The following is an 18,431-nucleotide window of genomic DNA, read 5'->3' as shown; positions in this document are numbered from 1 at the left end:
ATGGTGTGGGGTGGGATTAATTTAGAGGCTCGTACGGAATTAGTTAGAATAGATCGAGGTCGGCTTACATCCCAGAGGTATATAACAGATATTTTAGAAAATCATGTCGTGTCATTTGCACCATTTATTGGGGATAATTTCATGCTTATGTAAGATAATGCCAGGCCACACACGGCAAGAATTGTGCAGCAGTATCGTCAGGAGGTTGGAATTCCTGCCATGGATTGGCCTGTGAGAAGTCCTGACCTCAACCCAATAGAACATGTTTGGGACATCATAGGCAGACGACTACGACAACTACATAATGCACTAAACACATCAGATGAACTGTTTTTGCGGTTGGTTGAAATTTAGGATCAAATTGATCAAGAAGAAATCAGAACGATTATTCTCAGTATAAGAGATCGTTGTCAAGCAGTAATAAATGCCAGAGGAGGCAATACTCGATACTGGTACACGGTACTAGTATTTTCTTCAACTTTAAAAATTTCAATTTCGTCATTAATTTATAATGTTAGTTTGTTTAGATCAGTTGTTTGTTTAGATGTTTAGATTTATGATGTTATATTCTTAATTTCAATGCATTTTTTGTAAAAAAAGAAAAGTTTTTTATTTAAATGTTCTAAAATAACCATAAAGCAGAAAAGAACAAACAAAATTTTTTTCATTACAACTCAAAATAAGAATTTTAAAATTATGCGTTAATTTTGGAGCGCAGTGTATATATACCGGTATTTAGGCGCCACGCCCTTCCGGTAGGGATCTATGGAGGAGTATCACCGAGCCGCAAGCCCTTATCTCTTGCCGTACTGCTCCACTATATGTCGATCAGACACCAGCATATTCTAGTCTAAGCCGCAGAATTGTTTTAGAATTTTAAACTGCTGCGTTAGCCTTTTTTATTTTTCTATACACCGAACGGGGTGAAGCGAATGAGAATCGGCCACCTGGCCCGCTTGGCTATCTGACCGACTGCCAATTCGAAATCTGACATTTCGAAGTTAAGTGTTACCAATTTATGCCAAAATATAACTTTCGTTAGATCGTAGTTAAAATGTGATCCGGACAAGTTAGTTTGCTACATAAACACTCTTTATAATCGACTTATACAAATTAAAAGAAACAAGTTATGGTTTATTTCTTTAGGTTTACATTAATAGAAATCGTCAAATATTATTTCTACGCGTATTAAATAAAATATGTCTAGCTAGAGGCAGTAATTTCAGTGTACTTGGCTAAAAGATTCTAAGAAGGAACAGACCTACAACTTAAATATTTTGTGTTGGTATCATGTGACGTTACTTATTATGACGGGGATGACGTGCATCGGGATTTATAATACTGTACCAACTAGTAGTTTAATTGTATTCAAAATCTTGCATTCTTTACCATTCTTCTAAGGACTTCCATGTTAAAGATTTGATGAACTCGGAAGAAATGAGCATTAATGTTCGAGGAAAACTTCTTCTCGAACATTAGGAAGATGCAGAACTAATCTACCTTGACAATGGCAAATGTGAAATTGCTGAAACCTCTTCAAAAGGCTTTTTTAAAACCAAAATCACATATAGCTCTCGCGGAAAACTTAAATCTAATATAGCAAGCGGATCGATACATTTTTATTCCAAAAAAGTCATTTTCGTATAAACTTTAAAAATAAAAAAAAAAACGTACTTTTTACCGTTTCTTGTAAAGTTTCTTGGTGTACTGTTCTATATTGTCTTCTCTTGGGTGACTCTTCTGGGTCCCTGTAATAAAATACACTTTAAAGCGCAATTATACCTTAGCCTAAAATATTAATATTTTTAAAAAAAATAATAAACTGAATTTTTAATTAACTTATATAAAACAACACGCTCTAAACGTATGACACAATGACATGTGTTAATTGTTTATATTAACAGTTTTGGTTACACACATAAAACTTTAATATTTTGAATTGATACTTCTAATACATGAAGACGATGAAAAAAACCGTATTTTTATAAGACGTGTAAGACAGCTTTCTGTTAAACAGACTAGCCTAACCATTTGCTTTGTTGATAAATTTTAACACTGACAAAGAAATGAAAATATACAGAAATAACTATAAAGACACGCTACATTATTCATTTTTGTTTTGTTGTTTGCTGTATCCACCAGATTAACACGTGTTTGAAATACTTTAAAATATACCATACGATTTAAAATATTGAATTTAAAAGATGTATTATACCGTAATTTATAGATTCTTCCTCTTCAGGTTTATTCTATTATTATTTTTATTTAATGTAGCATTTCCTAGAGGTACTTTTAAAGAGCAATCGATGATGCAATCGAACCATTTTCTCAGATTTCTACAAGGTAGGATTTTTTACATCTTTCCAGTTTCTACTTCCCTGTATGTTTCCTTGGATAATTAAACTTGGTATTGCATATTTCTTCTCCTTTTACTATACGACCCTATTACATAGAAATTACGTAAGTTTAATAATTTTAAAAATATCTACTTCTGTTGGTACTCTATGGTATACTTCTTTTTCTTATCGCGGCCTCTCCTTTCGAAGGTTGGCGATCTAAATGGCAATTGTATCTTTGGACACTGCTGCATAAAAGATTTCTCTGAATGAGCGATCAAACCATCTCCTCAGGTCTTTCAGCCACGAGTTCTGATATATATATATATATATATATATATATATATATATATATATATATATATATATATATATATATATATATATATAATATATATTGTTTTTCACATCTAAATACATTTTAATTTGTTATACAAATTTATGAAAAGATAGTGATTTTTATCTTTGAAGTTGGTGGGAAAATTATTCCCCCCGTCCAATTCCATAAAAAAATGCAAAAGTCATGGTCACAAAACATTAAAATTTCTGTTATATTTTAGCATTATGAATTTAAGACGGGAATTATCAGAACGTGAACTCTTTGCTGCCTTAGAAGAAGGTTGGTCTGATGTTGATCTCGACTCTGATGATGATGATGACATTTTTATACCATCCCGATCTACTTCTGTTTGCGGTAAGTCCGATGGAGGTGTTATTGACAGCAGAGTTGGGCAATTGCTTGAAAATGACCCACAAGAAAATTAAAGTGTCTTGGTAGAACAGAGTTCTGTGGTTACGCTAACTAATTTTACTGGACAATGGATCACTGAAACAGACGTTCCAGAAATACTAAAATTTGACTCTGTTTTACAGTCAATTGTTCAATTCGCCCAAAAAAGCCAACCAATATTTTATTTTGAGAATTGCTTTCCTTGTGATCTAATAGTACAAATTGTTGCTCAAACGAATTTAAATGCTGTACAAAAAGACAGCAAAAATTACACAAACACTAACCAAGAAGAAATAAGGGCATTGCTAGGTGTTTTTATTTTAATAGGACTGCACCCTTTACCAGACAAAGATTTATATTGGTTAAGTGATCCTTTTTATAATAATCCTGTTATCTCCAAAGCTTTTACAATAACCAGGTTCAAAAATTTAATGGAAAATATCTATCTAAATGACAATTCAGCAGCTGCAGAGAGAATTTCACCTTACTTTGACATATTGTATAAAATAAGACCATTTTTTATAGATAGACTAAATGAAATTTTCAAAGAACAAACCAATCCAGGAAGTCGATTTTCTATCGATGAACGTATGGTAAAATTTAAAGGACATAGTTCTATCAAACAGTATATGCCCAAGAAGCCAATTAAGCGTGGTTATAAAATTTTTGCAAAGTGTGATGATATTACTGGGTATCTGTACCAGTTTATTATCTACACTGAAAAAACTGAAGGCATTGAAAATAATGGCTTGGGATACAAGGTTGTAACTGAATTGTGCTAAGATATACCACACAAATCTTTGGTTGTTTTTGATAACTTTTTTGCAAGTTGCAAACTGTTGGAAGATTTATATGCTAAACAGCTATATGCTATTGTTACAGTCAAACCTAATCGTAAAAGTTTATCCAATTTCATGGGAAAAAAGCAAACCAAAAATGAAAAATTTTGTTTGAGCCCTATAACAGCAATAAGGTGGTTGGCTACCAAAGACGTCACGGTTATTACAACTACCAATCAACCACATTAAGTAACTATGATAAAAGGTACACAAAGAGATGGCACAAAAAAAGATATAATGTGCTCAACAGTTATTGCAGATTTTACAGTAAACATGGGAGGTGTTTCATCATAAAATGTGTTTCAATTCATCATCAAAAAAATACTTTCACACGAATTTTAGGTTTCGCGTTGGAAGAGCTCTCATAGGTGACTTTACAGTAAAGGCATCTCGACTTATGATATTTAAAAATGAAAAAACGGGAAACTTTGATGTTCCAGACGAAAAAAAAAGAAAAACGAACTAACATTATATGTAGTTATTGTCAAGTAGCTTTATGTCCAAAAAAATGTTTTAAATCATTTCACAATGCTGTAGTTGAGACCTAAATTAGTTTTATCATCCATATATGCATTTTTGTGTTTTTTTATTAAATAAATTGATTCACAAACTGTAGCAAAGGTAATTAATTTTCCATCTACAAACATTTTTTAAGGAACAACGGGAAAGTAGTTCCCACCACTTTTTTTATGACTTTTTCAAATTATTTTTTATTTCAACAAAAATATTTTTTATTTACCTCCTTTAGATACTAAAAGTGTATAAACAAACAAATTAAATCTCCTTATATCCCATGTCTTATTAAGGGTTAAAACTATTGACATAATTGACATAAATGACATAACTAATCGCGACGCACGACCGAGTCCAGCCAAAGTTACCAGCCAACTCGATAATTTCATTACAATTTAAACAGACCAATTGTAAAAGAAATTTTTAAACTTCGTTTTAAGTTTGTTTTATATAGATTTCACTCTACATTAAACTGAAAAAATTTGTATAACGTACCCAATAGGAACTTTAGATAAATTAATCTCGAAGATTTTTTAGAACTATCAAAAATAACGAAAGCAAATCCTATTTTGAAACGTTAATATAAGTTGAAATAGTCGGGGCATTATGATCATTACAATTTTACACTTTAAATATCTATTTATCTTTTGTTTTAATGTGTCGGTACCAACAAAGCAAACCATAGCAATGCTGATTAATTAGTTCTCAAGTTGAACATATTAATCATTAAAAGGTTTTAGAAGTTATCCAGAACCATCGGGTCAAACATATATCATAAGTGTTGAGAATTATGATGGCAATTAAGCGGGAACTGTTAGTTGTGTTACAAATGAGAGTTTCATATTTTAAGTTCATGTTATAAGTCCATAGCGTTTAAATAGAAAATAATGGGGGAATTATGAAACCAGTCGTGAACTAGCTATATTAGCAAACAATTCTTGTAAATTGATCCATATATTTTTCGGTAGAAATTATATATAAAGGTATACCAGTTTGAGGTAATATTGTAGTATTATTCTTATTTTAGTTTGATAAGGTACGGCAATAATCTCATAGTCCAGTCGACAGAGAGTTGACCCCTAAAAATTATTAGAACAAGCTGAATTTTGCTGAAAATATTAATTTTGAGATCCCAAAAAAGATGCAAAAAAGTTTACCACATTTACCCCCGGGCTTCCCCCTAAAACCTCCCTCGTAGAAGAGTAAAAACGTAAAAAAATCGATTTACCAAATAAAATCTGTACACCGTAGAAAAAAATATTTCAAATAAAAAATGTAGCTGAGAAAATTTTAAACGAAAAGTTTATAAGCACTTTTTGCGTAGAATGAACTGTTCTCTTAGAAACAACGCTTGAAGCGACCGTCGATTTTGAATGTAAGTTACGAGCGCGAAATCAATGTTCAATAAAAATTTTATCAGCTCGACGGTAAAAATTCGATATCTTTTGATGCGAGTGTCCTATCGACAAAAACCAAAATGCGTTTTAAAGCTAAATGAGTGCAGCTTTCGTATAAAATTTATGTATTTTGTACCCCGAGGGTAAAAGCCCGAGGAAGCCCGAGGGTAAAGGTGGTAAACTTTTTTGCATCCACTAGGAAACTAAGTTTCTGTAGCTGGCTGTATACCATGTATCACAAAATAATTTTTGCATCATTTTTAGGTCAATAAATTAATATTCTTGGCAAAATTAAGCTTGTTCGCATAGGGGTTTAGTGGTATTTTCGTCTCTACGACTGCAGTATCAGCTGAATTTTATTTAACACGGTGATGTTAATAGCTCGTTTTCCCGGAAGGAAACTTCCATTATATCAGTAGAGTGTTTTAGACGATATTTTAAAAAATTATAAATTTGTTAAATATTTATTAAAATATTAGTTATATCTGTGGTTTCGTTTTAGTGCCAATATTTTGCCTGTAACATGCATTAATCTAATATTGTTCTAAAGCTATTTTTTTGTGGCTTGAGGTTCACATACAGGGTGTTCCTTGATGAAGATATTTTTAACAGCTTATAATTCAGGACGTAATAAATATTTTTATTTGAAAATTGGGAAATGTCAACTGGACCTATAATACATATTATCAATTGATGTATACTGTATATTTAAGTAATTTACACCTCTAAACGATTTATATTCAAAGTAGATATACAAAGTACTAAACTATCACTTTTAATTTTTGTTAAAATATACTTCGGAGTAAACTAAAATTTGGCAATTTAAATAGTGGTGGTTACATTGATCATATGTCTGATAGAGTGTACCGCTTTTAAGACGTCTGCGATTACGGGTTAAAGTTAGGGTTTTGGTAAATATATTTAACTTTTTATTTTCAAATGAAAATACTTGTATTAAAAATAAAATAATTGTGAGAAACATTGTAATTTGTTTATGTACGGTTTCCAACCATTTTTAAACTTTTTATTAAACATAATTAAATTACAATCGGCATTTCTAATGATCATTATTAATTTGCTTAATGTGTTTAGGATCTTTGTAAGCGGTTATATTATATTTTACCTCTCAAGCACAACAGTTAGAAAGTTTCTGTCATATCGATCTAAACTCATATTATAATTCAAACGTGTAGTTTCAAGTTATCGTCATGCCTAGAGTTGGATATTGATGAATTAATTGCAAATGTGCATAAATACTTTACCATGAAAAGAGACAATGGTGGACCTTTAAAGTCATTATTATGTATAAATGAAAGCGTTTTTACGCACTCGGAATAAGTGTAAGCTAAAAACTGTAATGAACACTGCCAGAGATTCTCAAGAAGATCTTACTGTGACTGAGTATCACGAAGACAAGAAAACAACTCGTAAACATTCTAGTATTGACTTACCTAATGGAGAAAAATTTGAAATTAGCAATATTTTGTATCGAATGCGTGAAAACAATCTACATGTCAGTTTAGATACTTTACTGGCCAAAATAAGAGAAAGACAAGTTTCTGAAATTCAGAGGACTAGCCTTTGGAAAGTGTTGAGAGATTTAGGATTTAAATTTAAAAAAGAAAATAATAGGTTACTTTTATGAGAAAGAAGTAGTGTGGTTCACAAAAGAATTATTAAATTTTTGAGATAATATATTAGACTTAAATCTGAAAATGCAACATTCGTATACTTAGATGAGACATTTGCAAAGGGTAGAATTTAAAGAGATATTTGCAAAAGGTAGAATTAAAAGATTTGGCAAGAGGACAGCATAAAATCAATAAAACACAGAGATAGTGAAGGCAAAAGACACATCATTCTTCATGCAGGAGGAAAAGAAGGCTTTATAGAAAACGCAGATTTGATTTTTTCTTCAAAATCAAAATCTGCTGATTACCATGAAAACATGAATGCAGATATGTTTGTTAAATGGCTTGAGGAGAAATTGTTACCTAGTCTGAGTGAACCATCAGTTATAGTTTGAGATAATGCACCTCATTATTCGGAGATTTTGGAAAAGAACCAAAACAGTCGTGGAACGTACCGATAAAAAATTACTTAGTAAAAATAATATCAATTTTCTGGAATACGCCTTCAAATCAGAGTTACTGGAAATTTCGAAACGTAATGAAAAACCGTTTATATAGTTGACCAAATTGTATCAAGTTATGGACATCAAGTACTACGGTTTGTAAAACGTTTTATGATAATCACGTTGGATGCAGTGAATACAGTGGCGATGCAGTTAGAGAAATGTGGCAAGAAGCTCTTAGAACTGCAACTCCAGAAATATGGGCCAAAACTGTAAATAGATGTGAAAAATTAATAGAAGAGTGGTGAATCCGGGAAAATAAAATTAGTGAAATTAATCCAGTGATTATCGATTTATATAATGATAGCGGTAGTGAATTTAGTGACGATGATGGTGATTTATAAATTTAAATAATCAGTAAGTACACTATTATAATGTTATTTACAAAATAATTGTACAGCAGGTTAACCATTATAGTATACATTCATTATTAGCCAAATAAACAATAATATTTAAAATTAACTCTGACTGATAATAAAGGCAAAAATATTCTAAATAAAGTAAGTAATTAAAAAGATTATGGAGAGCTCCAGTGCAGTTTACCGTGCCTTTTACTACAACGAAAGGGTTTCTGCGAATTCCATTAATCGTTTAGAGGTGTAAGTTGGTTGAATGTACTGTGTGTGAGATCTATGACGTCATCACTCGCGCTGTAACGTCATTATAATGGAAAAAAATTAATGGATTAGGAGGGTGAAGGTTAAGTTGAAAGATAAAAGGGTTTTTTATTCCAAATTCAACGGTGCACCACAATATGGTATTTATTTAAATAAGTACGCTAAATTTTCAATTTAATGTTATTTTCAACAATAATCAAAAACACTAAAAATGTGAAATAATTTTATAGGACGTATTCAAAAAGACCTCCTTTTGCTTCAAAACAATCGTCAAACCGTCTAACCAGTTCAATTAGACGCTTGTCCAATATCAATTTTTCAATCGGCTACATCTGCAGGTTCTTTTTCATAAACCATTCCTTTTAAATAGCCTTATACAAAAAACTCTAAGGGTGATAGCACAGGTAATCTTGGAGGATATCGGACGGGTCCGTTAGTTCCAATCCATCTGTATGGAAATGTGGAATTAATTTAATTAATTACAATACCGCTGTGATGTGGAAGTGCGCCATCTTGTTGTAATACCATTACTCGTCTTTCGCGTAGAGAAATATTCTCCAGTAACAAAGATAGCATTTTTCCAAAAAATCAGATATTTCTGACCATTTAAATATCTTTAAAAAAATATGGACCTATTAAACGCCCCATAAATTAGCAACACCAAACATTAATTCCCCATCAAGTTTGAAAGCGAGTTTCCCTTAACCAGTGTGGATTTTCCACTGATCAATAATGAGAGCTATGGTGATTTCTTCTTCTTCAGGTACCATCTCCGCTACGGAGGTTGGCAATCATCATAGCTATTTTAATTTTTGAGGCAGTAGCTCTAAAAAGTTGTTGCATCCAAACCATTCTCTCAGGTTCTTGAGCCATGAAATTCGTCTTCTTCCGATGCTTCTTCTGCCATCTATCTTTCCTTGCATTATGAGTCGCAGGACGCCATACTTCTCGCCCCGCATCACATGTCTGAGATACTGTAGCTTTCTTTCTTTAATTGTTAGTTCAACTTCCTTCTCTTTACCTATTCTTCTCAGTACTTCATTCTCTATCTACCCAGGAAACCCTAATAATTCTTCTATAGGTCCACATTTCAAAGGCGTTAAGTCGTCTCATTGTGTCTAGATTTAACGTCCATGATTCCACTCCATAGTATAGTACACTGTATACGTAACATTTTGTTAGGCGTACTTTAAGAGCTAATGTTAAATCTTTGCCACATAGGACCTTTTTCATTTTCATAAAATTAGAACGTGCTTTTTCGATTGTGACTTTGATTTCTGCAGTGTAGTCATTATTTTCTGTTATAAGTGTTCCTAGATAAGTGTACTTTTTTACTCTTTCGATCTGCTGGCGTTAGTATTATGATTGTTTTTACAAATTTTCATAAACTTCGTCTTTTTGATATTGAGCGAGAGTTTGTACTCCCTACTACACATTACTATTTTACTTATGAGTCTTTCCAGGTCTTGTAAACTATCGGCTATTATTACTGTATCATCTGCATATCTGATGTTGTTAACTAAGACTCCATTTACTCTTATGCCGACTGTTTCATCTTCCAGAGTTTCTCGAATTACCTCTTCAGAATAAGCGTTAAATAATAGAGGTGATAGTATGCAGCCTTGCCTTACTCCTCTATTTATTTCCATTTCTTCAGATGTCTCTTTTTCAATTCGTACTATTGCTCGCTGATTGTAATAAAGGTTTGTTATTAGCCTTAAATCCCTTTCATCTAGGTTTTTATTTTTTAGAATTTAGATTTACAATCCCCTTATTATGGAGACGAGCTTCATCACTCCACAAGATTCTAGTTAAAAAGTCATAAGTGTCTTGGTTATTTTGAAGATGATAAATGCGACATTAAATTAGAAATTTGGCGTATTGATTAATATTAAATTTTGCCCGCTTTAGTGATAAATCTTGGTTTTGTTTGGGTAGCTCTGATGGGCGCATAAGGTTAAGACGTTATCGCGGTGAGACACGAAATATAGACTTGGCTGTAGAACGTCATACAGCAAGACAACCAAGCATTATGGTATAGGGTGCTATATGTTTGGGAAGCAGATCACCTTTAGTTCTTATTAACGGCACTCTGACATCTCGACAATATATTGGTGAAGTACTGCAACCGGTTTTACATCCCTACTTATAAACCATTCCAAATTCGATCTTTCAACAGGATAACGCAAGATCTCATATTGCGCGTAAAACTATTGAGTACATACAAGAATATGCTATAGAGACTTTAGAGTGACCATCAAGATCAGTTGATTTGCCACCCATCGAATATGTGTGGGGTATGGTAGGTCGAAACCCAAATTGATTGCTACGTCCTGCAGCAAACTGACCTGTGGCATTTCATAAGAAGAGATCACTTAATTCGATCACTGACCCATAAAGTAACTGAGTGTATAGAAAATCAAGGAGGAGCCACTCATTTTTAATTTTTTAACGATAATGAAGTTGCAAATTTGTTTATTCTTCTTCTTTTTATTACTCTTTCTTCTTGTATGTAGGTTTTAAGCCTATTTCCTCTTTAATATTAGCCTTCTAAATTGTTTAAATTATCGCACCATATTTTTCTTGGTCTGCCAATACTTCTTCGTTCATTTGGTGACTTATCTCGTGCTATTCGTACTATCCTATGTTTTCGTTCGACTCCTTGTTTCCATTTGCCACTCATCCATTTATGTCTTTTCCCAATCCAACAGACTTTTTCCCGAATTTCGTCGAAGTATTTTTATCTCTGTTGTTTCTAGTAGTCGTCTCGTTTTAGACGTGTCAGGTCTTGTCTCCGCCGTAAATGTTAATATAGGTCTAATTGCTGCTTTATAGATTCTTGTTTTTGTGTCTTGTCTTATGTGTTTGTTCTTCCAGATTATGTCATTAAGAGATCCCACCGCTTTACTTACTTTTAAGCTTTGGTGTCGTACTTCTTCTTCAACATCTCTGTAACTAGTTATATCTATTCCCAGATATCTAAACCTTGCTTCCTGCTTTATTATTTTCCGGTAAATTTCGATTTTAGATTGTAGTGGGTATTTACAAGTTGTCATACATTTGGTTTTTTCTGCTGATATTATCATATTGTATTTCTTGGCTGTTGTATTAAAGATGTGTGTTAATCGTTGGAGCTCGTCTTCTGTCTCGGCTATTAACGCGGCATCGTCTGCATAAGATAATATTTGGATTTTTTTGTTCCCCATTCTGTAACCATGACCTTTACGTACTGCTTGTATTATGTATTATTATGTTGAGTTCCTCCATTATTATATTAAAGAGAAGTAGGCTTAACGAGTCACCCTGCCTGACTCCGCTTTGTACTGGTATACACTGTGTTAGTTTTTCATTTATCTTTGCTTGAATTCGATTATGGAAGTAGATGTTTTCGATGGTTTGTATAATATTGATTGGTATGTTTCTTTTATACAGTAGGTGTAAGACGTGTTCGACTTGGATGAGATTGAAAGCCTTTGTCAGGTCTATAAAACATAGATATGCTGGTTTATTGTACTCGATGGCCTTTTCTGTGATTTGTATTAGAACAAATACGGCGTCTGCGCAGGATCTTTCGGATCTGAATCTTTATTATTCATCTAATAAAGTTGTTAGTTTATTGATTTTGTTGGCTAGGACTTTTGTGGTAAGCTAAAGTGCGGTGTTCAGTAGATTTATACCTCTATAATTATTGGGGTCTTCTTTATCTCCTTTCTTGAACATTGGTACCATTATGCTGTTTCTCCATGCGTCTGATATCTTGCAGTACAATATTAGTTCTTGTATAAGTTTTGTCACCTCTAGGATTATACTTTCTCCTCTGTATGTTAGAAGCTCGTTGGTTATTCCGTCTGGTCTTGGTGTTTTTCTATTTTTAATTGAATTTATGGCTATCTCTAATTCCTGAAAACTGTTTTTGTGTACCGTAGAAGTCGCTTTCCATCCTTTTTGTAAACTGTTCCCAGTGTTTATGTTTTGTTCTTCTTACCAACTGCTTTGTTTTATTTCGTATTCTTCTATAGGTGTCTCGGGATTCTGGAGTATTTGATGGTTTGTACTTCATGTAGGCCTCTCGTTTCTTTTTACATTTCTCTTTTATTTCTTTTCTGAACCATGGTGTATTTTTGTTGTTTCTTTTGTTCAGTATGACTTTGCGTTTTCTTAGGGATTCCGTTGCTGCTTCTTCAATGTTGTTTTTAATTTTCTTCCAGCTCGCGTTTATATCTTCGATGTCGTCTAGTTTCAGCTGTATCTTCTCTGCTGGCCACCTTTGGTACATTTCTCTTGTAGAGTCGTTCTATAGTGATTCTAGATTGAATTGGATTTTTCTATTAGTGACTATAAAATCAATCATAGATTTGTGTCCCCTGGAGTTTTCAAATGTATATTTATACTGGAGCTTATGGTCGAAAAATGTATTATTGATTCTCAGTTCGTTAAAAGCACAGAGATTAGCCATAAGTTCTCTATTTGCGTTGACATGGTTTTCATTAAATCTTTATGTTTTATTCCTGGAACTATTTCATTTCCGATTCGTACATTAAAGTCACCCATAAGAATTGAGGGTTCTTTATGAAGTATTTTTGTTTATATATTATTATACTTTATATATTAATTATTATTAAAATGGGAATAAGCTACAATTAAAGGTTAAAGTACGTTTATTGACGTTTCAATTTCCACTTCGGAAATCGTTCTCAAAATACAAACATTAGTAAATTAAACATGTTTTTTTTATGTTTGTATTTTAAGAACGATTTCCGAAGTGGAAAACGTTCCGAAGTCAAAATTGAAACGTCAATAAACGTATTAACCTTTAATTGTGGCTTATTCCCATTTAAATAGTAATTATTCCAACATGCCACAAGAAAATAGCTTCAGAACTATATTATATATATATATATATATATATATATATATATATATATATATATATATATATATATATATATATATATATATATATATATATATATATATATATATATATATATATATATATATATAATATATATATGTATATATATATATATATATATATATATATATATATATATCTATATATTTTGTTTTTACATATAATATACATTATATTATGTAAATTTGTTTATAATGTTATCAAATAATAAGAATATTATAATGTATACTTCCATAAATAAATATTTAAAACAATATTTGTCCTTTTAGGTGTTGCATTTTTGTTGCGTTGGTGATAATATATTGAGGCTTCATGATGAATACTGCGAAGAAATCTCATAGACAGTAAAATGAAGGACAGAAAATCAAGAGAAAGGCCACGGGGAAAGGAACTGGTAGTATATAATCTTAAACGCGCACTATATAAAATTAATTATTAAAAATTCTTTACCTTTAGACATTTTTAATACTCGTGGTTCATCTGATTTTTTTGTTTGCATGATAAACTAAACAAATTAAAGCCGTTTAGGGCCTCAGTGGGTGAAGCAAAAATAAAAATGTACGTGTATTTAAAATTATGGCTTAAATAAATAAGCTCGTGCTTTTCCAGGAGCAGTGGCTGCCTGTACTCTGCTGGATTATGGCTTTTTGTGTCCTAAACGAAGATCACGTTCTTACAAAAGGTGGTTTCTAAAAAATTCTAATTGCTGTTTTATTATTCATACGCCAACGTTTCATTTAATCTTTTGACTTTCGTTTGTGTGGTTTCCTATTTTATTTTGGTAATGGGTATTTTAAAACTCATGTTTAGGGTTGAAAATATTTTGCAAAGCTTATAATGAATTTTAAAATATGTTTTTTATTCATATATTCTTCTTGTAAATGTTTTGTTGGTACAATAATTAAATTTACTTGTAAATGACTTGTAAATTTAATTAGTTGTTTATCTATATATCTTTCTTAGTTTTTTATTCCGTTATAGTATAGTTTTGTTTATTTACAATCTACATCATTACTGAGTATTAAGTAAATTTGTTACTGGTTTTGGACGTGAAGGAGAGACCTCCAATGATGTCTCATCTTATTCTATTTTGGTTTAGTTTTGAAGTAGGTCTGGGGCCTACTATCTAATCTTCTTTTGGCTAGACCATAGTTAAATAATTTCCTTACTAGCTCGTTTTCGTGGTAAATGGTAAGTTTATTTTGTGACGCCGTGGCTCGATGGATTTCTTCTCTCAAGAAAGCAATCTTTAAGTCGTAGTGACGTGTTTGATCACTTACGTACCATGGTGCATCCACTATCGATCTTAGCACTTTAAGACTAAAATCTTTGGATGTTGTTCAGTGACGTTGGCTTTGCACAGCCCCACAGGATCATAGGTATAGTCCGTAGTACCAGATAGGTTTGAGTATGCCTTTGTATAGAAGAATTTTTTTTATGTTGAGTTTTGATTTATGTTCAATGAGCCAATACATTGGCAGGAATTCTAAGTCGAAATGTCTTCTTTTGCTCTGGATATGTTTCTCCAAAGTGAGATGTTGGTCAAGATGGAAGTCAAGGTATGTAGCGGTTGTATGTATGTTTTTTGAGTTGATTTTGTTTTCTTAACTTTTGTTCACCACTTTGTGTACCAATCACTGAATGAGTCCAGATGATGTTGCAGGTTTTGTGAGGCTTGTATAGAATTTTCATTTACAGCTGTAAGTAGGAGGAAATAGTTACTTGATAGTGCTTTTTTACTTTGTAAAGCAGACCTCTGTGCCAGACTTCGTCAAACGCTGTGGGATGTCTAGGAATATAGCGTTACAGTATTTCTTTTATTCAAGAATTTTTAATATTCCATTTATCATTCGATGGATTTGTTGGCGACTGGAGTGAACCAAACTGATATTTTAGTAGTACTATTAGGAATTCATGATCTGGATATATTATCTGGATATCCCTTGTAGGAGCAATCTTTCAAAAACTTTGCTTACGGTTACAAGTCTTACGGTCCATAAAATGTTACTTCATTGAGTTTTTTTCCTGGTTTATATTTTTATCCAAATTTTTGTAAAGTATAATAAGCTTAGCATGCGGTTAAATATAACAGTCAGCATAGTAATAGTTTTGCGAGGAAGTTGCTTTAGTACTTGTGCCGAGATTAAATCATATCAGGGCCTTTCGTGAGTTAAGTTTGTTTATAAATTTCTTGACTTCTATAAGAGTAAAACTTTTTATCAGTAGGGACATTTGACATACTGCGCTAATTAGTTTTTCCAGTTCTTCATCTGGGTCTGCTGGCTCCGTTTGAAATACGTTTGTAAGATGTTCAGCAAAGACGTCCGCTTTTCCTTTGTTGGAACGGACTCATTCGTCATTTGGTTTACCGATGGGAGAAGTACTTGTGTATAGTTTCTTAGTCGTTTTCCATAATGTCTGGTCATTTGCTGAAAGGTTTGTAATGTAATGTTCGATAGTTTGATCTCTGTTGTTTCTAGATCTTTACCAGGTTCTCCTCGCACGACATTTTTCAGCAATGAGTTAGCGAATGTGCAGGGGTATGTATTGGTTTGCTTTTAGTTCGTGGTGTAGATTTCCATGCTGCTTTTTGCACAAGTGTGGTGAAGTATTATAGACTTAGATTAAGATTAGCGTTTTCATCTAGGTAGGATTGAAAATCTGCCCAGTTGGTGTTTTATGACGTGAGTCGAGGAGGAGTGGGTTGTTTATAAGTGTGGTACTCTTACTATTTATGGTATAGTGACATTATATTTATATTGTTCTGTTTTATGCCATATCAATCAGTTTATGTAGATTATGTCTGATTTACACCAGTAATTGATTAATGCAATTGGTTTGGGATTTTTCTCTTATTTTCCTTGTCTTCGGTTGAAAATTTTTCCATTATGGTATTCCGTGATGCAGTCCCAAAATAGGGTATAAAGTATGGTTTTTAACGTTTATAAATGTAGGCGTGGGTGTAAGTAATTGTTGTAGAAATAAGGATAATTTTTACAATCTTTTTAATGGTGGACTATTTAGGGCAATGAAACTTAATGTACAAGGGGTAGTATAAAGAAACAGTTGATAGTCCATTTATAAACCTCCAACCAAATAAAAAGTACATGACCGAAGATGACATCGTCACTGAAATTTTAAAACGTGGTGGAAAGATGTGACTAGAAGTGATGCATTAACAATTAATACGGATATTAGAAAAGAATATCAGTCAGTAAAAATATGACTACTTAGAAAGAGAGACAGGTCGTGACCAATAATTATTATCGCACATGGTAAAAATTCTGAGATGATATATCATTTCTCATAGCGCCATACAAAGTTTCAGCTAAAGTTTCAGCAAAAAAAAAGTTTCTAGAACTTTTTTTTTCATTGGTCGGATTTTATCATATGATTCGTCTTTTGCTTAATAAATACTTCTGAAATCCTTGCCAAAAACTTAAATTTAAATGCTTTTTCATAAGAGCAGAAAAAATACTGTAGATGGCAGCAATCTTTGCTATTATCGTTTATAGATGGAAGGCATAGGTCTTCGCAAAGACAAGGAAAAATCGCTGCATATCTGGTAGAGGAGGATACTAACAAATGAATATTAAACTGTCTAGTCTGATAGTGCCCAATACACAATTGGAATAAAAAATAAGTTGGAACAAACAGAAAACAAACACAAAGTAATCTCCACAAAGTAAGACAGTTGATATAGGTCACTGAAAAGATTATCTATCTAGTTTATTTATCCATAACATCCAAAATACGATTCATGTAACAAAAGAAAAAATCTAATGAAGATCGATCACGTATTGTCCATGCCGTTAGAGCTTTTCAGATCTAAATGGTTGTTGAGAATACATATATAAAAAGAGTTTTTGAATGACTTTTTTTTTACTTAGATTATATGAATCTCCACCCTGTATCAATTTACAAATACAGAATTATTTTTTTGCACGTACATAATTATTATTTTACACGTATTATTCATGTAGATACATCATAACATCCATGTACATGCTGGCGTAGAAGATTCAATTCAACTTTTGTTTCCTTAACACTGCGGTGGTAGCGACGGGTCTGTGAAACTCGAACCTACCTTTAACTGTCTTAACTAAACTTAACTTAACCATCCAGCTATATTTCTATCTGCTCTGGCAATACAACTCAGGCGTTCGAACAGGGTACTACAATCTTTTGTTTTTTATAAAGTGGATACGTCGGGTTCAGGAGACCCAGCGCTATCAAATCAGTTTATAATTTTTTGGTGAGTATTTTAACTTTTATTTGTTTATTTACTGTTACAACTTGATTAAATAGTATGCTATATACTTGAATAATTTCTTTACATTGTATTTTGTAACTTATGACAATAATTATTTGCAGATAATGGATTTCGAGGCCCAGCAAGCCAGACTTCTTCGTCTGCAGGAAAAAGTACCATCAGACAGTGAAATAGAGATTGATTCAGAAGATGATTGTTCGGAGACCGACAACTTAAGTCATTGCAAAGTACAATCTAAGTCATCGAATACCGAACAGTATGCTTCTTCTTCCAATTCTGATGATGAAAGTTGTGAACCAAAAGCACGCGATTACCTCGTTTTACTGCTAAAGATGGGACAGTGTGGTGGAAACAAAGTTTGGTTTCGACAAGAGAAAAAACCCGTAGGAAGGATATAATTACTTATTTACCTGGAGTTAGAGGAGTGGCGATACAGGCAAACGCTCCTACAGAATGCTGGAGTTTATTTATTTCCGACGGTATGCTAGATACAATAGTTGAATTTACAAACAAATTTATTGAAAACGTTACATACACCCGAGAAAGACCGGCACGACCCACAGATAAGACTGAAATAAAGGCTTTGTTGGGCCTTTTATATTTGGCAGAATGTTAAAAAGGTGCTAGACTAAATCTTAAAGAACTGTGGGATAGAAAAGCGTGTGGGGTAGAAACGT

General features: G+C 32.5%; 1 protein-coding gene across 9 annotated transcripts in view; it reads right to left on the bottom strand.

Moving 5' to 3' along the window:
- Positions 1-18,431, bottom strand: part of CAP (Cbl-associated protein) — a 573,660-nt gene that overhangs the window by 346,502 nt on the left and 208,727 nt on the right. For all 9 annotated transcript variants that reach the window (XM_072537967.1, XM_072537966.1, XM_072537968.1 and 6 more), the window contains one exon: positions 1,675-1,748. In XM_072537967.1, coding sequence (XP_072394068.1) covers positions 1,675-1,748 — 74 coding nt within the window. The remainder of the gene's footprint in view (positions 1-1,674; positions 1,749-18,431) is intronic.

The sequence above is a fragment of the Diabrotica undecimpunctata genome, chromosome 7 (genome assembly GCF_040954645.1).
Source record: "Diabrotica undecimpunctata isolate CICGRU chromosome 7, icDiaUnde3, whole genome shotgun sequence".
Taxonomy (NCBI): domain Eukaryota; kingdom Metazoa; phylum Arthropoda; class Insecta; order Coleoptera; family Chrysomelidae; genus Diabrotica; species Diabrotica undecimpunctata.
This window is presented reverse-complemented; position numbering and strand designations above follow the sequence as displayed.